This window comes from Brachionichthys hirsutus, chromosome 21 (assembly GCF_040956055.1).
Source record: "Brachionichthys hirsutus isolate HB-005 chromosome 21, CSIRO-AGI_Bhir_v1, whole genome shotgun sequence".
NCBI lineage: Eukaryota > Metazoa > Chordata > Actinopteri > Lophiiformes > Brachionichthyidae > Brachionichthys > Brachionichthys hirsutus.
The window spans coordinates 2,253,454-2,276,858 of NC_090917.1; the positions used below are offsets into that span (position 1 = coordinate 2,253,454).

Genomic DNA, 23,405 nt, shown 5'->3' on the forward strand with positions numbered 1-23,405 from the left:
AGACGGGCCAGAGGGAGTGAGGCGTTAGTCCGGAAATGCTTCTCAATGCAAAGCACAGCGAAGGGTGTTGTGTGTGTGTGTGTGTGTGTGTGTGTGTGTGTGTGCGTGTGTTTTATCTGCATTAATCTCACCGGTAAAGAGTGTAACTGTACATGCCACAGACGTCGTGTTGGCATGGAGTGGGGGAAATAAATAAAGACAATGGGGTAAGGGGAGGGGCCCGAACGCAGCAGGGGACAGCGGCACCGTCTACCCGTGGGAGTGGATCGGGTTAGTCCGGTTAACACGGGGCACATCCTGGTCAGTTACCAGGGGGGGGGGGGGGGGGGGTGCAGTGGTTTGGAACTTCGTTTTAACAGAAATGTGTACAAATACCCATTAAAGATGTCCCGTTACCCATCGGGGGCCCGAGTGTGTGCCAATGTATGAGGGATGCAAAGTGTGCAGTCCATCTGGGAAAAGAAGGAGGTCGTGCAGGAGGCGGGGCAATTGGAAAGTGGGCGGGGAGCACTTGTAGTACAGCAGTCAGTGCGTCTGGAAGCGCACAGGCCTCTCTCATCACTTGCACGTGTGCACGTCGTAGACGCGCACGCACTCCTGGCAGCTGACGTAGCAGCACCAGTGGAAGATGCAGTGGCACTTCTCCTTGCGCTTCTCGGTCCGAGTGTTGTGGCCGCGGCCGCAGCACAGCAGGTCGCAGCCCTCGATGCCGTGCGACGACACGTTGCAGGCTCGGTCGCGCGTCCCGAAGGAGCCCGTCTCCGTGTTGGGCTCGCAGAAGTTGGGCGAACCCTCGTAGTAGACCAGGTCGCGTTCGGTCGGGTGCTTGAAGAAGTTGTACTTGACTCGCAGCGTCTCCACCCAGCCCCGCGACTCCCGGTGCTTCTCCACCACCATCTCCGAGGCGCTGTCGTACTTGTCCTTCAGGTAGTCCCCCAGCATGCGGAAGTCGGGCTGCGCCCACCAACACGTCTTCACCTCGCAGCTCCCTGACAGGCCGTGGCATTTGCAGCGCAGGTGCATGTGGTCCAGAATGGTCTGAGGAAACAGAGGGGACACTTTTAGAGGGACAGCGTAAAAGACAAGTAAAGGATGCAGCTGCTGCTAGTTCTTGTCTTTGAACATTACACATCCAAGGAAGCATCGATTCCAAACCCAAGACGTGAGTCGTTATATTACACACATCTTTATAAAACTGTGCTTAGCCTTCGTTTAATGACCCCATGCTCTTAGGACATCTCTATGTCATCTGTTATAATGTCCCACCGGCTGCAGTTTATTGAGGTGTCTTGCAGCTGCGAAGTTCAGAGGCGCCGTGCGGCAGATAATTCTCTCTGAAGCCGGTGACTCACATCGTGGCTGCGCCGCCGCGGGGCACATTTTACCTTTGTGTTTTCATGTTGTTGTGCTTTAACTTAACGGCTATATTTAGCTGGAGAATTCCCCCCTGACTTGGGGCGGGGGGGAGGCAGGTGGCTGGAGCGCCTATGGATGAGGCAGGGGAGTACAGGTGGATAAACTGGTGACGTCACACCGTTGAGTTTGTCATCCGGCATCACGTCCGAGAGCCCCCCCCCCCCCAAGGCTTAAAGAATGGAGCGTGAGAGGGCCAGGTGGAGAGGAGACTCATGACAGTGCTGCTTTTCACTTCGCTAATGTGGCCTCCCCGGCTGCTCCTGTGCGCTCACATCAAAGGAATGTCTTGCTGCCGTGTGGTCCCACCATTTGCCCCCCAGCAAGCAACCGGGGAGTCTTATTTTCTCCGAGCGGTGACAGCAGCCAGTGATTTTTTTTTTTTAAGTCGGCGCTGATACCCCCCCCCTCAACTCACTTCTGTTATTTGACAGGCAGGGAGTTTTTCCATCGGGATTTGAGGCATGAAAGGTGAGGTGTGTGTGTGTGTGGGGGGGGGGGGGGCAAGATGGGGTGGGAGGTGTTGCTTAGATCACTAATTAAGCAGTCATTCAAAGTCAAGAGTTTTAAGTGAAACCTCAGAAATGTGTGGACAAGTCGAATACCAAGTCCCAAGTCTTCACATGAACCTTTCAAAAAGTCTCCTGGACAAGACAGTCAGACCATTGTCCATCGTTTACTGCTTCCCCGGTTCCAGTTTGCTCCTTGTTTGAAGCAATGGAACCAGCGCCTGCCCTGCAGTGTCATGCAGCCCCTATCCCACGATCGATGGGTTGTTTTTAAACCACAAAACGGTGAGGAGAAGTCTTAAGTCGATTACGGTGGTTGCACAACCCTTTCTGATTCGACATGACGATGACCAATGCCAGGTCCGTCAAGAAAAAGTTTTCCCGTCGGCATGTTGGAGGGGCTTTTGACTGGCCTCAACTCCATCCAACACCTGCAGGACAAACTGGAACCCCCCCCCATGATGTCTCAGTGGGAGAAAACCCTTGCAGCCAGGTTCTAACCTTCCCAGAAGAGTGAAAGCTAATAGTCAATCAATGAGATCAAGTGGGTTCAATACTTCCCTTTTAAGGAGCATAATAAGTACATTCCCATTAAAAACAAAGTGTCGTTACCGTGCGCCCTGCCTCGTTGTTGTGTCGGTTCATCGCCGAGCGAGCGTCCGGGCGATTCTCCCTCGCGTCGGCAAACTCCCTGGAGACCAGCACCCCAAACTCTGCGTCCTCGCTGCAGCCGCCCCACTTCCAGCCCTCCCCAGGAGGTCCTTTGTGGTGGGAGTCGCAGCCGCACATGGTGGAAGTGCCCTCAGCGCAGGAGCGTGTCACGGCGAATGCCACGCCAGCTGAAGCTATGGCGTGGACGAACGCTGACTCTCGAGTTGCTGAGGGACAGATGGATGGAAGACAGACAGCAAAAAAAGAGAGAGAGAGAGAGAGAGTGTCAAACATGGACAAGGCAATCTTTACTCCTGCCAACACTGAGACAGCGGAAATGAAAGGGATACCTCGAGGCGGGAATCTTTTAACGCAGCATTTCAGCTTTATGCGAAAAACAAGATGCCTATAGACAAAATCTCCAGCCCTCTCTTATTACAGTGTGACCTATGTCATCGTCATCATCATCGATGAGGAAGCACATCCGACAGGGCATATGAAGGAGCCTAAGCGCAGAGTCCCTGCAGTGCCATCATCCCATTGTGGTTGTTTGAGGGAAGGTCCTAACGCTCAGCAGGATCTCAGTCGCCTCCTGCCATCCCTGAGGTGTGCTGCTTTGCATCTGGATAGTGTTTCAGGAATGTTGCCCCCCCCCCCCCCCCCCCCTTACAGCCGTCCCCGTGCGGAGCCCAAGGCCTTCTGGTGAAACCCAGCAGTGTGTCAGACTGTTGGATGGAGTTACGCCTCCTTTGAAGAGGACAGCTTATGATGTAACCGGATGCCATTGTTTCACAATCACCGCACACTTACTGCGGCTCTCGCATGACACCGCACCGCCTCTGTAACAGACAGCGGGGGGGTGGGGGGGGGGGGTGTCCTCCTGCGGTGGCCTGAGTTTATGATCGGCACACACAGTAGCTGCCCAAAGACAAGCCAGGAATTCTTTAGCGATTCTTCTGCCAGCGAGGATTCCAGGATGTAATCAGACTACTTTATATGCCAAAGACAAAGGTTTCCTGATGTTTGGCAAGAGGGCTGGTCAAATGTTCTCACCCCGAATCTGTCTGCAATTTGCATATTGCTGATGCTACAAGAGTACATTTTCAATATGCAACCGGAAGAGCCGTCGGAGAGCGCGGACCTCCGCCAAGCAGCTCATTCCCCTCGTAATTAGGTTTACACCGTCCGCATGGTGATCCGGATCATCATCAACAGGTTCTAGATTGTTCTTCGCATCTTTATACACCGACCATGAAAAAGAAAAATGAATTGGAGTTTGTATTTTTTTAATATAATTTTTGAATCAGTTAACAGAGTTTTGGATGTTAACATTTTTATATATTGACCTCATTCTGGATTCGATCCAGCTGAAATTCGGTGGTAAGATAGAGATTCCCGCCCTACAGGACTGTGTCAAATCCCATAAGCATCAGTCAATAATCAACCGAGATATTGATGAACAAAGCTCCATTGACTGCAACGTTAACACAAATTACAAAGTGATCCATAATCCACGATCTCTTCTGGATCATCGCCCAAAATGTAATTTTTCCCGGTAAGATCCCGAACATTTCCTGAAAATGTCATCTGGCAGTCTTCGGGTTCGACATCCCTGCTCACCCTGGCAGGCCCTCCCCACCAGGGGCCTGTGAGCCCGAGGCCCCTGCATCGCTGGCTGTTAGCCAGGGCTAGCACTGCTCCTGCTACCTGCTGGGCCCATCAATCCGCCTTTGTCTCCCTTGTGTCACACTGTATTATCCAGACAAAGGGCCCAGCGACTCGCGCCCCCACAGCCCCGCTCTGCCCAGAGCTGGCATTCCCCACCCCGCCCCCTCCCTCCTTCTCTACTCGCCCCCTCTGCCAACACCCTGATCTAAAACCTTATACACCACCTCAGGACCTCAACCCCCCCCCACTTCCTCCAGGCATCCACCGACGGCACCCACCGCGGCCGGTGAAGCTGGCTGGAGGTGGACGTCGTAACCTCTCCCGTCCCTAACTTTCCATTTCATCGTTCCTCCTCACATCCTTTCTTTCTCTCTCTCTCGCTTCCCAATCCCAAAGTGCACACCCGGACTAGATCGGGGAGCGATCCCCTTTCAGCGCGTTTTCATGACAGAGTCAAAAGGGCGTGTGAATGGGCCGTCCGTGGGAGCTGGACTGTGTGAGGCACGCACTGGTCTTCACGCACAGTAGGGGTTGAGCGGAGCCCCCCAGCCCTTTTCTATTGCCTGTAATCTCATTTGGCCTCCCCTCTCCCCTATTCTTTGACTGAGGAGCTTGGACTGCTCACACTGCACAGATTCCTTCCCCTCTGACATAGAGGCTAATTCATTTCCAATCAGCTCCCAAAACACAAGATTCAAAACGATTCAAAACATTCGAAAAGAAGTCGCCGACTCGGAATACAAATGTGATACTGGAGGTAAAGGTGGTACCAAAGATCCGCATCCAGCTCGCTTTCTTAACATAACCATTCTGTAATGAATTTACCTTTATCTAGCACGGGCCCGAAGATGGCCAGGTTGTCCTTGATGGTGGTGCAATTCCATCGCCGGCCCCTGAACTGGTGCTGGCATTCCTGAATCCCCAGCTTGACGCCTTCGGCAACGCTTGGCATGATTTCAATGTAGTTGCGACAGAAACGCAGCTGCTTGGGCACCAGACCAGGGATAGAGCCGCACAGGATGGGTTGGGAGCCCAGAGACGAGTACTGCTGCCCCAGTGCCAGGGACCTGTGACGCCGAAAAGGGGGGGGGGGGACACACACACGCAATACACCTATTAATAAAAAGAAGAATCACCACAACCAGTTTTTTTTAACAACATTGAACTTCTAAGCCTGTAGTCGTGACTTTTCAAAGCGATTCCAGATCTTCTGATCTAACCGATACGGGGGGGGGGGGGAAGCCCCTTGCAGGATTTCAAAGGTCTGAAAACACTTGCCTTTGCAGTACAAAATGTTCATTTGCGGTTTTCTTCTTTACCTGAATTCTTTTTTTGAGAGAGAGAGACTGACAGCGAATAGATCTGGACGAACACAGTCTATGTGGAGCCGTCCTCCTCACCAGCAACGCTGCGCCGATGTGTTTAAACAGGCATTAACCACCGCGGCCCATGATGCCAGTCACTATCTGTTTTCATTTTTAGGTGATTACTTTTAATTGCTTTCTATTTCTCTCAAGTGAGAAAACATGTTTTGCGTGGCCATGTTCGAACAAGCTTCTTGGGATGACGGGCCTTAATGGTTTCTTGGACTTAAAGGTCTTATTTATTTTTTTCTACGCATGAACGTTTCAATCACCTAAAGCAAACATACATGCTTGCTTTGCAACAGATGCGAGGGATTTGTGTGTTTTAGCGTTTTTCTTTACCGCCGTCGAGCAACGTCTCGCGCTGCTTTTTTTTTATTTTTTTTTTGCTGGAGTCTGGATGGACAACGCGGCACTGGAGGCCATGAGGGGATCACGGGGGGCGGGACAATTGACGCTGATCAGATCAGAGCGCCACTCGGGATGACCTCAGGACCCCCCGCAGGGCGCAGCCACTGACTCTGACAGATGAGTGCAGCGCAGTGCCCCACCCCAACACAAAAGTCTACATTGAAGTCACAGGGAGAAAGCAAAAATCCCCCTTTAGATAAGTCGGCAGCTCATGCGCACTTTTGCGCTCTGCATATGGTTAAATCCCCCCCCCCCTCCCCCATGCATTGTTTCTGATCTCAGGTGAGCACTGATGCAGTGTTGCTAACTCTGAACGACCAGAGGCTGAACACAATCAGCGGATTGTGCAAATCCTTAAGTTTCAGGATAATTCATTGCAGAAGCTTGAGCTATTTAAAAGGCTTATTATTATTATCCGTGTGGCCAAACAAGCATCTGCTGGTTCATATCTCAACTTGAATGCCGTGCGGCTCAATTGGATGTTCCGCTGCAGAATTAGGCCCCTCCGTAGCGCTCATCAATCTCCGTGCATGTTCCTGTCTCGGGTGAACCCGAGCAAAGGATGCCACATTAGCTCATCTGCCGGTCCCCCCCACACCCACCTACATCGCCGGGTTGCTGACATCACCCCGTCTGGTGACTGGGGTGACTAAGCGTCTAAATTACACTGTCTACCAGCGCCGTCGCTGCCCATTAATCCTCGCCATCGTGGGACGGACTGGGGTGGATGATGCCCCTCCACAGAACTTGGATTTGAACTCAACACTGACGCTCAGCTCAAAGGAAAAGCTCCACAGCCCGAGGAAGACATCTCTGCATTTAGACCACAGTACAAATCTCTGCCCACCACGCCGACGCTTTTGCACGGCCAGTGATGGAATACATTAGCAAACCGCACGGGATCTCTGCGGCGGGCATCGCTGAGTTTAGACCACAGGCTTGTGGGATCTGCCAGGCTATCGGTCTTTGCTTCCAGTGGCTGTGCCTCACTTGATCCACGTGGACAGGTGAGATGAAATGGATCTCTTTTTTTGGCTAAGCGCTAATGAGAGTCTTAACCCCAAAGGGGGTTTGCGAGGCGTATCGTGCAAACAGACCCGTGCACGCAGACTGCATGTGTGCCGTACTGATCCTGCCTGCTTTGCCCTCACTTCTGGGAAGCCACGAGCGACGTGTCTCAACCGAGTGAGGGAGCAGCAGAGGCAGAATGCCGGGGGAATCTGCTGCAGGGGATGAGACGAGCAGCGAGCAGCAGGGTTTGGCAGGTGCATGCCTGGGCAGGTCCCGTATAGGGCCTCTTCTGGCTCCGGGGGGGTTACGCCGTGGTTGGGGGATTTCTCCGTATCTAAACTGGGCTGATTTAAAGTATGACAGGCCGCTGGAAACAACAGAAATTAAACAGAGGAAAACAAAAGGATTCCATCACACACCTCGCTGAAGAGTGCAGATTCTCCCGATCAGGACGAAAACACAGTCATCAAAAACATTTCAATCAACCTTTCCCATTTTCATTTGTTTTTCTTTTTCTGTTGATGCTGATCTATTGCATCTTGGTTTTTATTTTGTCTCTGAACCATCTCAGCTCGGGTTAAGAGGTTAGTCAAGGACTCTCAGAGACCTGTTGCAAGCTGCCATTGTGGGAGATCTGCATTACAGAGGTCAGTCTGTTGCACGGCTGCACGCGGGTAAGCTTTCTTCGTGTGACAGTCTCTTAGGTCCAGAGGCACAAAATGTTCCAGGTGACACCTTTGAACCGGTTGAGTAGAACATGACGTCTGGCGTCGCCGCCTTGAGCCCGGTGGCCTCCAGAAGCAGCCTGAAGTTCACGGACAGCGCCCATATGCAGCTTTCTAATATCAATGCCATGTACTTTTATATTGAGACACTACGTAGTATATCGCCACATCCACCATATATATATATCTTGCTGCTTATTTTTAAATGAGTAAAATAAAATAAGTGAATTTCGATTTAGCCTTAGTTATTTTAAAATTTTCGTGCTTGTGTTTCAGGATCATTTATTTATGCTCACAAATTACATTTCTGCCATCTTTGGCTAATTTCTGCATTTTTCATATAGTTAGAGAAAAACTTAAGACCTTGTATTTTACAATCACAATCCATTCTTTCATGCATTGGATTCCCTGGATGACTTTGCCTACCCTTGTTGCAGGACACAAAATGGTGTAATTTCAAGACGGCATACTCCAGATAACTGTTTTCAGGTCAAGAAGAGACTAAGGATGGATGACGTCTTCCACTATACCTCTTTTGTGCAGACACAGAATTAGAGTCCCTGTCCTCAGTTAATAAAATAAGAGGATTTCCTCAGCTCTCGTGGATTTCTCATCAAATCTCCTCTCTATTAGAGCAGCATGCAAAATATTGCCCCTTAAATATTACCTTTATTTTATTGCTTCTTTCATATAATGTTTTAAATCTGCAGCTAAATCGAATAAATAAAGTAATTTGAAAAAGGATTCCGGTTCGGCGAACAAATTTGATACTGACTCCAGATTTTCTAAAAATTCTTTTTGTTTTTTTATTCCGTTGTATTAGTTATTGACGATCGGCGCCAGCCCCTCTCAAGCCGTGTCTGAACAAGTTAACGTATTTTCTTACTCGAAGCGTTAGCTTATGCTGGGCTTGTGCCTGTAACGCCGAGTCCCAACCGTGTTCTGCTAGAATTCAGGCCTCTGCAGAAACAGACTCCAAGGATATTGTTTGCAGTTTAAACTCCAATCTACCTCTAATTTACCTCTTATATGTTGACGCTGCAGCTCAACTTGTCAGATTTGCCCGGAGGACATCGTGTGTTGCTAAATGAGGCCCTGGCAGAACAGTGAGCCGAGACATGCATTGAAAACACCGGCATCAGAATTTCATTTATGAATCCCACGTCGGAGTCTGCGGAGAGATGAACGCACGCGAAGGCGAGTAAGTGGGCCATGGAAAGTTGCCGGCTTTGCCCGAGGATGAGACTTTTCCTGATGGAGGCTGGAATGCAAAGCTCCTGTCTGTGTTTTGTTGTCTTCACTCTGTCGTTGGAATACTTCTGATTTGTAATCCAACAGCTCCTGGCTGAAAATAAAATACAAAAAATACAAAAAAACAGGACCCCTGGAAAATGTTCCAGCCTGTCTTTCTTTCTACCTCCTTTGCTTCTTCTTCTTGCTGACTGCTGCAGAGAGTGCGGAGTTGGGACGAGGAGTATGTGGATGTGAAGACGGGAGATGGAACAGGGAGCAAGCTGGTGAACCTGCCTGAAAAAGCAGTCGGAGAGCGCAGACCTCCACCAAGCAGCTCATCCCCCCCCCATCCCACATGGATGATCTGGATCATCATCAAAAGGTTCTAAATTGTTCTTTATACACCAACCACGAAAAGTAAAAGGGAATCAGAGTTGATTTGTATTTTTAACTGAATTTTGATTGGTTGCAAATCCATTTTTTGTTTGACAAAAAAATGTTTGTGGTAGTGAGGCTTCGGACGCTCCTCCCCTAAGCGAAGCAAGCCTCGATACACGCTTCCCGGAAACACACCCTTCATTACTCGGCGCTCGCTTCGAAAGCCTCGGCACATCTCGTAACATCCCCAGTGATGGGTCGACGAGGCCTCGTGAAGCGTGTCGGCACGTCACCAAACTGTATCGATACGGTGTCAGTACAGTGGCGCAAAATACTGCAATACTGATGTAATGACCTAGTATAGGCTACAATAATATAATTTTAGTAATTAAGTAAAGTTTCATATTGTATTATTTCATATCTTAATTCAAGTTTCAATCTCTTTGATATCTTTAAACAGTGAGACTCTTGACAAAGCTTTATTTGTGATATTTCATTTTTCATTTTTAATGTCATTCTTAATTTTTGTGTGACGTTTGAAATTATGATGTCATAGCTGCAATGTCAAACTTATAGGACCCGAAGGATGCTGTTACATAATATACATTATATATTAAATGCTGACCGGATGCCGACCGTCGCTTCCTTTCCACGCCGCTTCAGTTATTTGCTCGGTTGACCCGATTGATCTTGAGGCCTTTGGCCTAACATAACGATGGCCGAAACATCCTCTTTTTTGAAAAAAGTAAAAGAACGTGTTCATTCTTGCAGAATGCTATTTTTGAAGGATACTTAATGCACAATCCACTGATTTTAAACTTTAGTACTGTATCATGTGTAAACAATACCGACTCAGTATTGGTGCCTTGCAAAGCGCACATAGATCGTTTTCCACTACTTTTTCTGGATCATTTTGCAGATAAGAGGTTTTGCGTTTCGGCCATCGATAAGCTACTCCCTGTGCATCAGAGCTCCTGCTAGCGTGTGCAACAAGCCTCTGGCGTGAGATCAGCCAGGTAGTGAAGACGAGACATTGTCAGTTTGCACCTCCGCACGTGTCCCCTAATGATCTCATCGCCCCTGCAGGCTGTTGCTGTTTTCCCTTTGAGGAACTGTCCTGGGCTGTGTTTGAATGCAGAGCTTAATAGCTGTGCACCAGGGGACTTTGTCATTTGCTACAAGCGCACGTTGCACGGCCCTTTGATGGTGGTGGTGTGGTGTGGGGGGGGGGGGATTAGGACTCGCCCTCGCTGCTTTGAAATACGCCACTCTCCTTTGAACCGCTCACCTAGCTGTGGTTTGAATGTCATCCCAAATGCCTGCTGACTGAGAACGAGCCTTTGAACGTTTTGTGAAGTCACACGTTGGATCAGCGCATGAAGGTTTCTCTCTCTTAGTGGAGGGCTGGTGAATCTTTGTTCGCTGTGAGAGTCAGTGGTGTTTAGATGCATATATAAAACACTTTAAAGTGTTTCCACCCGGACCTACATCGCCTCGTAACGGCCCCGATGCCTGGCGCTACCGGCTAAAGGCTACGGTTTAGGACTTATTTCTTTAAAGAGCATTTCCTCCCTTGTTTCCCATCCTGATCGATGTCTCTCTCTATGGAGACACTTCTCTTGGGCTTCAGCCTGATATTTCCTTTGACCCCGTCCCGACGGCAGCCCTTTAGCCATTCATGATGGAACCCTGAAGTTCCTTATGAATGACATTCTTCTGGACTTTCCTGCTCTTTTCTCCGCCTTCCTCTGCACCGTTGAGAATAATACCCAAACATCCTTGATCTTTTCACACGGGGGGGGCGGCAGACGGAGGATTTAGCCGCGGTAAGAATCATTTAAAGAGATCCCTTTACCAATGGTAGGGGTTTTTGGGGTTTGAGACTGAATTGAAGTTTGGGGGGGGGTCGCAGTCAGATAATGACATTCCTGAGACCCAGCGATGGACTCCAGAGCCCCATTTAAGCTGCTCAGGTTGAACTGGAAAGGTCTGTGTGTAGACTGGGCGGCGGGTGAACCTTTGCTCGAGATCTTTCCAGAGGTTTATTGATTCCCAAAACTTCCACAAGTGCTGCTTCAAACAGCGGATAATTTCATTCAGGAAGATGAATGAGGGCTTTAATTAAATAAATCATGTTAAAATCGGATCACTAAAATATAGTATTGCGCAGAATCAAAAGATTCATAAAACAATGTAAATGTTGTATTTATTTTTTTGGGCTTTCTTTTCTTGCTTATTGTCCCTGTGTTGCAGCATGAAGGCAAACACCTGTGACTTACTTGTGCAGCAGTGATTGAATATTTTTAACTGCCTCCTATTGCTTATTTTTCTCAATCAGATTTCCAATAACGTATCGCCTTAATAAAAGTTTTGACTCACAGCGGCAAGGCTCAAACTGAAATGGTTTGCTGCCAGTCATTCTGACAGTTGATTGATTAATTAAGTAGAAAAACGGAAGCTAAAAGGCGACACCTTATTGATTTCAAGCCACGCAGAAAGGATGACATCACCAGGTACCCGACCGTTCGACCTGTGGGTTGTGTGCGATCGGAACCCCCTCGAATGCCATCCAACTGTTCCTTATTTCCAGTCTCGCCGCACCAGTCGTCGCCCCCCCCCCTGTCTAGCCGCTACTACCACCCTCATCTTCGTCGATGCGTATTTTGCTTATTGCTGGGGGGGGTGGTTCTGTTTTTGTTTTCAACAACCCCATCTTGTAAAAAAGCGGTGCTGCCAAGTCATAAAGCAGTCAGAACTCTTCTTCCCTCCAGCCTATCCCACCTCTTTCTGGAGAATTTATGGCCGGGCCCTCGCCCCTGAGACACAAATCAAGAGGAAGCCTTTCCCGGGCCCTTCGCTGAAACCCGGTACCCCCCCCCACCCCCTCGTTTTGTCTTTCGGAGACAGCGTCGGACACCGCGGGGTGAAGCCACTGACAAGTGCGTCTGACACCCATTTCTCACCACCTTGTCTGAGTCACCTGGAGCTACGGCTCGGCGTTTTCATCTTCCCGCCCTCCCATTAACCCCTCCAAACCCGGCCCACGCTTTTCGAAAATGCGCTGCCCAAATCAAAGGTGGCGCGCGCATTGTTGAAGTTCGAACATTATACCGGTGTCATGTAAGCTCCTTGAACAGAACAGCTGCAGGTAATTCACAGGCGAAAAGAATCCCGGGCTCTTTGTCACTGTTGGTCTGATGGTTTGCTGCAGTCCGCCCCCCCCACCCCCCATTAGCACTTCAGCCCTGTGGCCTGTGTGCTTGGCAGCTGCCGGCTCCTGTAAATGAAAAGCAGAAGACGCACCGTGGTTTGGGCAGCGCTACGGTGGGACCACATGCCAGTTTGGGCTACTAAAGGATTTGCTTGGTGTGCCAAGAGAGCTTTTTTGTTGCGCGCCTACGGAAACATCTTCAAAATAGAAGCTTTTTATTTTATATAGAGGAGACCGGGAGACACGAGGTGAGCTGCATGAAGCTGAATTTGAATTGAGATTAAAAAAAAAAAGAAAAATAAGAAATTTCATTTGCCGGTGATAATATAACAAATACTAAAAATAAAAACCCTGCGGCTCCTAAACACAATATCTCCTGATAAATCTGGGGGTTGAAAAAGCAAAATGATACACGAGGGAGATTAATGGCATCTCATACCCCCCCCCCCCACTGTGACAAACCTTAATATTTGTCATGTTTTTAAAGTGATATGCAACTTTGTGTGTGGAAAACATATCTATATTTTTGAAATTCAATGCATGACCAGCATCACCCAGTGAGTCCCAAAACAGGTCAGGTTCAATTCACAGCATGCTTGGAGGCCAGCGGCTTCAACCGTGACACACAATAGCAAACAAAGCCAAATATAGCGAACTCAGTCGTCTGTCTGGATCTATCGAATCGCGATTTCTGCTTTCCTATCAATTCTGTTTGTGCATAAAGTTAGACATCGATTTATAAAGCGTTTTTAATGCTTTCTTGAGTTTTGGTTCGTAGCACCATCGCTGTCGTTTGTCCTTCTGCCATATCCACAAATGCATGCATTAATGAAAGATCGCACCGATTTACGCCGTTGTGTGGAAACATCTCGCTCAGAGCTGTTGACAATCAGCATGACAGCACGAATGCGCTCGATAAAGAGCCGTGCGTTTTGTACGATCTAATGGCTTTCAAAACTCCAAAAATTTGAATCCTCTTTGCATCACAACATTCTCCAATTTGATAAATAGACCTGAGAGTAGAGGGGGGGGAAGAACGGCGAGGCTTTTCCGTTACACTAGTATTTGAGGTTAAGATTCTTTGGACTGGGCCGGAGAACATTTTTTCCACGCAGTCAACTGAAAGTGCACATTCTGCCCTCTCCGAAATGATCGTTTGACCAAAAACACTCCTTTTCCTTCATGTGCGACTGCAGGATCTGATGCTGAAAACTCTGGATTTGTACTCACCACCAGATGGGATAGCCTCCAAGCACCCGTGAACTGGACAAGCACACACACAGCAAATATCCAATCAGATACAAATCCATGAGGTAAGCCTTTGCAGTGTGCGTGTGAGAGTGTAAATGGATCAATATATGGAACTCCCAGCAGGCAACGAGGAAGACGAGCTTTCAGGGCAGCTTGAAATGATATTGGAAAAAAATATATAACAATCTTCCTCCTGTTTTCCCCCCTTCTTTGAGTCGGGGCAGGAAAAGTGTGTCTGTCTCCTAGTAGTTAAGAGAATAAGTGTCTCTTCCACACATGCACATACACTCCTACCCGTCTTTCCCTCCCTCCCTCTCTCCGAGGTTCTTCCCTAAGGTAGATATCTTTTTCTCTCTCTCTCTCTCTCTCTCTCTACTTTTTTCTCCCTCAGGATGCCTCATCCACAGGCCCAATATTAAAGTGGTGTTGGTGGCAGGGTGTGTGTGTGTGTGTGTGTGTGCGGTGGGGGGGGGGGGGTTCGGAGATGTCAGCTGGCAAGCCAATCACAGAAGATGGCCTTAGGTTACGAAAAAAAAATTATTATTCGTTCCCATCTGTCAATCACCCGCCACCCCCTGGTAATGTGGAAAAGAAAGGAAAGAGTGAAAGGAGGGAGGGAGGGAGGGAGGGACCGATGGAAAAGGTAGAGAGGAGTTCTTACTCAACTTGTTTCATCCGTGATCGCTGGGGGAGGGGGGGGGGGTATAAAGTGGCTGGAGGTAGGTGAAGGGATGCGGGGCCGGTGTCTCCGCGGGCAACCGTGCAGGGTCCTCACGCTGGGATGCATATATTGACACATTGATTTTACATGCACATCGCTGCCACCACTCACTGGGACATGTACAGTGAATTTTCGACATTGTTGACCGCCCATCCCACTAGGGGGGGCATAAAGGGGGCACAATAAAGCCATAAACTGTAGCGGTGCCTGGAACCCGGCATGCAGGGGTTTATATGCCTGAGCGGCCCAAAGGCGACACAGTTTACATCAATACTATTGTCATTCTGATGGGCTGTGGGGCGAGCAGCCGTGGGACGGGACAGGATTGGGGGGGGGCAGATCGAGAGAAGGAGGAGGGTGGGGACACTTGTAATAGACTTAGCCCGAAGTAAATCCACACACGAGGAAACTGATGGGGACGAATACACAGAGATCAAACGGCCGCAGTGATGCCAATCTGCTCCGGAGTTTTGTCTTGAAGGATTCTCAGTCGTTCATCGCAGAGAAAGCGGCGAGGTCACGATAGGTCAAACGGAAATGTTTATTGATTCCGTCCAGATTTATTATCGGAAGTTACGGGCCACCATTCTGCTGTTGCTGGTCTAATGCAAATAATTCTACTGAGTTAATTGTGTAGTTAAATACCCCAGTTGCCTCTAATGTGTGTTTCCTGTTGAGAGGGGGGGGGGGTGGCTCCAGGGCATGAGTGAGCCCGGTGTTCTAAGGAGGCTGGAAGGTCGCTCAGCAGGGGGTGGGAGCATGCACTGTGCAGAGAGGAGGCTGAGAGCCCATCGAAGAGACAGAGAGGGAGCTCCATGACCACAGTCTGGAGGTCAGTACTGGAGTGCCCCCCCCCCCCCCCCCCCACACACACACACTACACCCAGCCCTTCTGTTTTATTCCCCCATAACAATGAAGGTAGGCAAAACTGGCAGCACTCGACCTACCGCCCTGTTTGAGCCGGGACAGGGGGGGGGGGGCTCAATGTGACAATAATTGATAGATATCTTTGTGAAAGATGTGTGAGGCCTGCTCTGCAGCCGGCCGTGGTGGGGAGTCTTCAACGCTCCCCCCAATGACGAGAACTTATCAAGATGCGGTTCGCCATCGCAGCGCTGACAATGAGGAAGGTCTGTTTTCCATCAGCGACATTGTTGCGGTGCCGCGGCATCGTCAGAAATGTGCCGAGCTCAGCTCTGGGCCTTGGATATGATAGCTGCTGCTAAGGAACAACAGACGGGGTGTGTGGGCCAGAGATGGATGGGGGGGGGGGGGAGAATGTGACAGCGGTCTCGGTGCAGGCGAGGCAGCCGGCCTGCGGTCGGCGTCTGAACAACGACCGAAACCGCCTTTCTCAGGTCGCGGCCACAAGCTGCAACGGGAGCTGTCTGGGAAGACGACGGCGATTAAGGTCAAAATGACGGAGGCCTGATCAGAAAACGCAGAGGAAGGCCTCGGCATGGCTGCATCAGCAGGAGGGGGAGGGGTCCCCTACCGGGCCGGTTTCTACGGTGACCTGAGAAAGGCCGTAACCAGGTCCGGCTCTTTCTCAGGCCTAATCAGCGTATTAACACAAAGAAGGACATGTGTTCGCTCCCCCCCCCCCGCCCCGCCCCCACCCACCTACTCAATCTGACCGGCTTGGCTGAACACAGGCAGCCAATAAAACCAGGATTAGGAGGGTATCTACACACACTGGGCTGTAGCGAAAAAGTTCCCGAACACGCCCAATCCCTCCCCGCTCCCGAAAGAAACTTCTTTTCATCATTCTTCTCCGTCTCTCACTCCGAACCATCTTTGGTTTTTATTCCACTTTCTCCCATGTTCATGTCCTCCCTTTGCCTCTTTCCTTTCACGGCCCCACCGCCCGGTTAAGCTGCAGACAATAGGGCATCCAGAAAACGCTCATTTTGCCGGAGCCGTTTTTGAACAAATTTAACGCTCCTCTTCACACCTCGCAAGATGGAAACCATCAACCCGATGGTGAAGTAACTGCCTTATCAGTTAATACCAGATAGCAATGATAAAGCTGTCTGTACAGAAAGTGCATTGTGTTTACTCTCTTGACTTGTCTGTGGAGGCCTTGCTAATGCGTCCTGGAAATGGGATCGCCTCTAAATGACAATATGACAAAGATGACCCCCCCCCCCAATAGACCTTTTTCATTAGGGCAGCATACACTTGATGCGTCGGCCGTGAGAGAGGAGAACCACTGGTGAGTGTCAGCGAGGTTTCACAGGGAAGAGCCCCGACCCCCCCCCCCCAGCGGTCTTCAGCCGGACACTGAGGCGGCCTAATTAAAGGGCCCTTAAGCCCCAAAATGTGCAGCGGTGCAGGTTGAAGGTGGCGGGGGGCTCTGCCGAGAGAGACAGAATTCATGGCACTTGTAAACAAGGGGGTCCAGGACAGAGGGACATAAGAGGGCTATGTGCCAGAGACTTTGTTCACACAAAATGAAGAGTCAACAGCCTCCCCATCCCTCACCCCTCTTTAGCCAGCCCCCCTAATAACCACCTTCTTCAGAGGAGCTGCAAACACAATGGCGTCGGACTCCCCTTCTCTTGCTCTCAATCACTAACGGGACAATGAGGAGGAACCCTCCACCCCACCGCCACCGCCCTTCTGCCCCTCCCCGACTCCCCCAAACAGACACTTCTTTTATTGAAATTCTTTGGTGTTCTAATCCTCAGCTTCCTCCGGGGGCAATAATGGACTCCCCGCGTCAGCCTTTTCCAGCGGGGCTATCATCCAAGCCGGGCCTGGGTCACAAGTCCACCTCTTCTATTGGAGACAACTGCCCCAGCAGTGTCATTCCTGCCACATCCAGCCCCTCTATACGAGCCAAGCGAGCCCCCCGGTCCACCTCAAGGGTCATGAAAAACATATTGTCCTTCTGGCTTCACACAGATCACACAGATTCAGAACTCGTGCAAACGATGAATGTAGATTAAGCTGCTTATTTAGAAAGGTCAGATGTTGCTTTAAATCTAATTATTTTTACTAGAGGTATGAAACACATCTTAGTGTCAAACAACATCACCATGAAATTAAATTAAATTCTAATTCGAATGGAAAAAATCTCAACAAAAACTGCACATTTGAACTTTTTAAAAAAAACATTTTTGCTTTATTAAATCGGTGATCTGATTGCGTTGACCAACACCAAAGCTTATTATGCAAATATGGGAATAAAGCGATATCTTTACTGCACTGCGTCTGTGCTGGGTGGGTGTTGAACTGCACCGACTCCTGGATGGCAGCAGCTCACAGCATGTTACCGGTGACATCTGCTGGCCAAACAGTTGGACGCTCTTTACTGTCAAATGAATTGTGAAATGCCTTGACAGCATAAAATATAATTTACAATTAAGCAATGAAATACTAATGTTTGCGACAAATAGCCATCTGAGAAAACAACAAAATTGTTAATGACATGCAAGAATCGAAAATACCTAACGGCTGCTTTCATTGATGGAACTGATGCAATGAAATAGTCTAAATCAGGTTTTTATTATTAATGCATTAATTAATAATCATATAGTAAACATCCCATGCCTTTTATTCAGGAACGTGTTATTATTTTTGCACAACAGTCACTTGAAACGTGTTATTTATGTAACTGGAAGGACTCGGACTTCAGAAAATCTGCAGCGTTTCTCACCATCAAATACATCCATGACATTACATCTGCATGCATCATTACTTGGACGTCTCCCCAGGTCTGTTTTTATCCACGTCATGGATTTGACCATTGTTCCAGTGCCAGCGGTGATCTCACAGTAATGTCATCCATAGTTTGCATTTCAACAGAGCTCTAGGTTTACACAGCGAATACAACTATAGCGCCCACGGCTATATGAACATATGAGAGAGTCCGCTGTCTGTCGGCCAAACTGGTTTCTTGCCACTCATTGCGGGGGCGCTCATACAAACAGCGGGTGTCACGTAACATCGCATGCCAGTAGAACACAGATGACCCCTTTGGCCTCAGGCTATAGTGGGCCTAACTTAGTGTTAGAGCTTATCTTGTGATCTAGAACATGAAACTGTTGATCTTTGTTTTTGGGACCAGAGTATCAGCCCCTTCAGTCAGTTCTTGTTGCCTCTGGCAAGTTCTCCTCTCACCTTGGTGAAGCATGCAGACAAGGGGCCTCCTTTTGTACTTGGGTATGAAGTGCAAACCAAACAGGACCACAGGTAGTGGCTGCACTAATCAATCAGAAATGAGTATTCATGATTTAACATAATAATAATATATATTATAGCTGGGAAGAGTTATTTTATTTTTAACCATTTCATATATTTGGGCGCTCTGGAACTGGTTAGCAAGCTGAGCAGCAATAAATCAAGATTGTATGATTTGTCATAAAATTTGAAGGATGCAGTCCTGGTCATTAGAGGTGAGGATGATCAGTCTGAGTTTTGCTTTGGGAAACCACAAAGTTGAAATTTGTGGTCTGAAATGCCGACAGCTATAGGATGGATAGTCGTGGTGATCACAGGAATTTTGAACTCTATTTTACAACCAAAGTCATGCAATACTTTAAATCCTCTCATTTGACTAAACTCTACTTTAATTTGTACAAATTAGCAGATGTTAACTCGACGGCAAGATGGTAAATGGTAAATCATTTTATATAAATATTACACGTGAAAAAGAAGAAGAAAAAAGCAAACTTAATGAGAATACAAACACATTGCATGCAAAAGTATGAGACAAAAGACATTTCTGTTATGTCATAAAAAGTAAATTATCATTGTTGCGTCATTTTTAAAAAATAATTTAATTTTGCCCATTTGTTTTTACTGCTCTTCCACCGCCGTGACGTTAGGGGGCGTAGTCTACAAACTTCCAGCGCATTAGAATGCGTTTTCGTCATCCTCGATCACGTGACGTAAACAAACCAATCACAGAAGAATACGATGAGTGGCCCTCAGAACGGATAGCGGTGACGCTACGTCACGAACTCTGCTGTGTTGTCACCAGCTGTTGTCTGGAGGACGAAGGAAAAGTGGCTTGATTGTTTTGCTTGCTAGCAAACCGTACCTCCGCGTTTGGAGCCGAAAGGGACTTATTTGACGACCGATGGAAACGCCGGAGCCTCGTCGGCGCCTTGGTGGTAATATCGATTACATAACGGATCGATGAAGCTGTGATAAAGGACTAATGCTAACACAGAAGCCCTCTTTCCCTGCTGTGAGTCTAATGATGTGTTTTACTTTAGTTAGGGGTAGTAGCTAGCATGCGTTGCTATCCTTTTGACTGGTAATGCTAGTTTTGCAAACACGTTACGAATAAATTTAGCGAGAGCTGCACGTGAAGGCCACAGCAGAATGTTGGGCTCTGATTGGCTGGCAGGTAACGTTAGATGTGATGGGATTAAAGCACAGTCACCTTTTAATCCGTTTATTGGATCATGTTGACGCAGCTTCCGGCTTCATTTTGTGCAGAACTGCAGTTGCATTCATCATTTATTGCCCCAAAATCACCATTTAATGTAAATCAGGACGTTTTCTTCATTTCTAATGATTATTTTCCTGCTTTTATTGTGTGTAAACATCAGAATTTACAAGGATCATCTAGACGAGAAGGAAAATGGCTATTTTAAAAAGCCTAAAGTGATGCTATTCATAGCATGGCTAATGAATCTTAAATTGTTGCCCAGCCTTACGTTGACCCATCAATTTAAATGTACCAGCTTGTGTTTGGACCAAGATACGAACGTAATTAAATTTGACCGCACAGTTCGAGTAATAAATAACCCTTATCTGTTCTCTCTTACAGCCGCACGATAGTCACGCCAGCTGGGCTCCGTGTCTCTGCGCCGCACGACGGACAGAGAGCTTTTGAAGCGCGCCGCCATGAACGTGGGGACAGCCCACAGCGAGGTGAACCCCAACACCCGCGTGATGAGCAGCAGGGGGATGTGGCTGTCTTACATTCTGGGCATCGGCCTCCTGCACATCATCCTGCTCAGCATTCCCTTCGTCAGCGTGCCCGTGGTCTGGACCCTCACCAACCTCATTCACAATCTGGTTAGTGGAGGAGGAGGATGCCCACGAGGCGCCGCAGATTCCTTTTGTGTGGCCTTGTTGTAGTGGGATGGGGTGAGGGACGAATGTTCTTTGTCAGTAAAGCGGTGCCAGTAATGATTTCAAACAGCATTTGATTTTCTAAGGTGCATCAGAAACTTTCGGTCTCCCCGTGAAAAGCAAAAAATATCAACTCCAGCAGGATTTTATCTCCGGAATGTGTTCAGTATTTGTGGTTGGGGTGTTTCGCTGGGAACGCTGGGATTAGCCGCGCATTGTTCGTGGACTTCCTGGCATGATTTGGGGATCTTTTTCCGGTAAGACAGAACTCCTTTATTGTCTCTCGCACTGCAGAGCATGTACCTCCTGCTTCACACGGTCAAAGGGACGCCATTTGAGACCCCCGATCAGGGAAAGGCTCGCCTCCTGACTCACTGGGAGCAGATGGACTACGGCGTGCAGTTTACAGCCTCGCGCAAATTCCTCACCATCACGCCCATTGTCCTGTAAGTGAGCCTCCGAACCTTCGGTTGTGTGACAGATAGAGGGGGTCCGCGGCCCGTTAAGGAAAAGTTCCTCCTGCGTGGTGACGTCAAATCTCAGGTAGCTGTGATGTAAAGAGGACCTGAAAGTGACGCCCACCGGCGGTGACTTCATTTGCGGCGTCTTGATTAGTCTTCCTCCCCAGCTGATTTGATCCTGTCGTTCTGACAGAACCGGTCCAAACTTTTACCCTCAAGTCATTTATTTTGTTACCATTGGCAGATCCGTGTGGGGGAAAAAAAGGAGGACTTTTCAAAACAAACGGGATTCATCGCGTACCCTTATTTCTGAGCCGCTCCCTCATTAGTCGAGCTCCACACGCTGTTGAGGGACCCGGCGCCCGCAGCATTAGCCCCTTGCAGCTTTAATGCCCCGCTCCGTCCTTATTAACCTGCGGAGTTCGGTATACGGGAAGCGCTGTGCTTCCCCGCGGTTGAATTTTTCATTTATTTTTGTCAGCCCTGAGCTGTTTTGCTCTTGTGTACTTTTTACGCACTTTATTTCCCCAGAGCTGCTATTGGTGGCCAGCGCCAAACGGGAACGGAAGCGGTCAGGCTCTGGCTGCAGGCGGGGACGCTGCACATCTGCAAAAGTTCCCCGAGCTTTTAATCGCATGTCTTCACTTCACCGAGAACAGGATGTGCGATCTCTCCCTCTAAGGGCACAAAAAAATAAAATTAAAAAAAGAATCCCTTCTGAAAACGCGTTTTGTTATTTTGCCTCAGATGAAGTAGTGCTTCTCTGTAGACGCGGTTCTGCTTTATCTCCATGTTCTCCTATCGGAGAGCTTTTTTTGAAACCGTCCCACGAATAATAAGTGAGTTCTGTTAAATACTGCTGGTTAGATCCTCTTCTCTTCTTTATCCGATGCAGGTACATACTAACCAGCTTCTACACCAAATACGACCGGGTCCATTTTGTGGTCAACACCGTTTCCTTGCTCACCGTGCTCATCCCCAAGCTGCCCCAGCTGCACGGCGTGAGGATCTTTGGGATTAATAAGTACTGACAAGGCGGAGCCCCCCCCCCTCCCCCCACACACACACGCACACACACAAACACGGACAGCTGAAAGCACAAAACAGTGTCTGGCCTCCCGTGATTTGGCTGCAGGTCCTTGAGGATCCGCGACTCTCTGGCTCTCGTTGAGCAACGCTCTAAATGAAGCCAGCTGGGGATGCTCTCATGGTACCGAACCCCAGAGCACACACACACACACAAAAGACGATCCCTTGTGTGTGTTCTAATGATTCTCCTTTGAGATGGACGTTTTCCACACACTTTGAAAAAAAAAAAAAAGGGATCTTTCTGCCCGCTTCTGCGGAATCGACATTTTGTTGTGCCAGTGAGAGAAGACGATCTAATTTTACCTGTGTTTTGTGCCATTTACACCAAGTAAGCGGTAAGGCAGTAAGCTCTCCTGTATCTGTTAAGCCCCCCCCCCCCACCAGGAGTTTCCTCTTTCTGGATGTTTGTGGGCTTCGAGGAGAATAACAGCGCTCTAATGAAACATTAAGGGACCCCTGCAGCGCAGCAGAGAACGGAAACCACAAGGTTTTATATTCACAGTTGGGATTGCTCGTGTGTTTTCTGCTCCTGCCCTCCTGGTTTTGAGCCTCCTGCATGTAGGAGAATCTGAAGACGAGAGTATTTTAGCTTCATCGTGACACGGAAACATTTCATGTCCTAAAAACTCACCGACAAGGGAATGTTAACAGAAACATTAACAATGTGAGGAAATCGGTTGAGTTCTGTTTGCCATTTATTGACTCCAAACGATCCTGATTTGATCGTAACAAGCGGAAAGTGTTTTCTGTTGTTGCAAAGTTCACACAAATTTGTGTGATTTTCTTCTTCGGATTGAGAGGAACTGCAGATATTCTGGAGTTTGTGCTGAAGGGATTATTCTGCGTTACGGCGCTGCGTCGCATTAAGGTTACGTCTACGTCAGTGTTATTTAAAAGTGTTACGTTTTTACATGCAGTGAAAATAAGTCTAGATATGTTTCCTATTTTAGATTAGCCCTCGGCCTTCTCTCAATGAGCTTCACGAGGTCGTCGCCTGAAATGTTTCCACTTCGCAGGTGAGCCTTGTCGAGGGTTCCTATCGGGCCAGGAACCGTCGGTTGTGTTGTGCAGAGGTCACGTTGGTTACACACTGGTAGAATCCACACCTCCAGGCTGTGTGGGGGCAGTTTGACCCAGATGGGGGGGATGGTTTCGGGGTGAGATGGACCGCAAAAGGCCTAACAAGTGTCTGCACCTCCTGGGGATCCTTCACGA

At 48.6% G+C, this 23,405-nt stretch overlaps 2 protein-coding genes across 4 annotated transcripts; one reads left to right on the forward strand and one right to left on the reverse strand.

The window, feature by feature from the left end:
* Window positions 1-558: 558 nt before the first annotated feature.
* On the reverse strand, window positions 559-13,884 carry wnt3 (wingless-type MMTV integration site family, member 3). Its single transcript, XM_068754851.1, has 4 exons — window positions 13,805-13,884; window positions 5,067-5,308; window positions 2,535-2,800; window positions 559-1,038 (listed from the first exon to the last, which is right to left on the reverse strand). The coding sequence occupies exons 1-4, from the start codon at window positions 13,882-13,884 to the stop codon at window positions 559-561; spliced, it is 1,068 nt and encodes a 355-aa protein (XP_068610952.1).
* Window positions 13,885-19,549: 5,665 nt separating this feature from the next.
* On the forward strand, window positions 19,550-22,134 carry ormdl3 (ORMDL sphingolipid biosynthesis regulator 3). 3 transcript variants are annotated; one of them, XM_068754466.1, is made up of 4 exons: window positions 19,550-19,667; window positions 20,333-20,583; window positions 20,935-21,086; window positions 21,997-22,134. In XM_068754466.1, the coding sequence occupies exons 2-4, from the start codon at window positions 20,410-20,412 to the stop codon at window positions 22,130-22,132; spliced, it is 462 nt and encodes a 153-aa protein (XP_068610567.1). In that variant the 5' UTR covers window positions 19,550-19,667; window positions 20,333-20,409; the 3' UTR covers window positions 22,133-22,134. The 3 variants fall into 3 exon arrangements, with proteins under 3 accessions (XP_068610567.1, XP_068610566.1, XP_068610568.1); XM_068754465.1 differs by having other exon boundaries at window positions 19,619-19,744; XM_068754467.1 differs by lacking the exon at window positions 21,997-22,134 and adding an exon at window positions 21,633-21,758 and having other exon boundaries at window positions 19,619-19,744.
* The last annotated feature ends 1,271 nt before the right edge of the window (window positions 22,135-23,405 follow it).

Bases quoted from the DNA above. Each gene is read 5' to 3' on its own strand.
- wnt3 (XM_068754851.1), bottom strand. From the start codon at position 13,884: ATGGATTTGTATCTGATTGGATATTTGCTGTGTGTGTGCTTGTCCAGT. The intron at 5,309-13,804 runs GTGAGTACAAAT...TCGGCGTCACAG, and splicing joins GGAGGCTATCCCATCTGGTG to GTCCCTGGCACTGGGGCAGC. The intron at 1,039-2,534 runs GTAACGACACTT...CTGTTTCCTCAG, and splicing joins ACAACGAGGCAGGGCGCACG to ACCATTCTGGACCACATGCA.
- ormdl3 (XM_068754466.1), top strand. From the start codon at position 20,410: ATGAACGTGGGGACAGCCCACAGCGAGGTGAACCCCAACACCCGCGTG. The intron at 20,584-20,934 runs GTTAGTGGAGGA...CTCGCACTGCAG, and splicing joins CCAACCTCATTCACAATCTG to AGCATGTACCTCCTGCTTCA. The intron at 21,087-21,996 runs GTAAGTGAGCCT...TATCCGATGCAG, and splicing joins ACCATCACGCCCATTGTCCT to GTACATACTAACCAGCTTCT.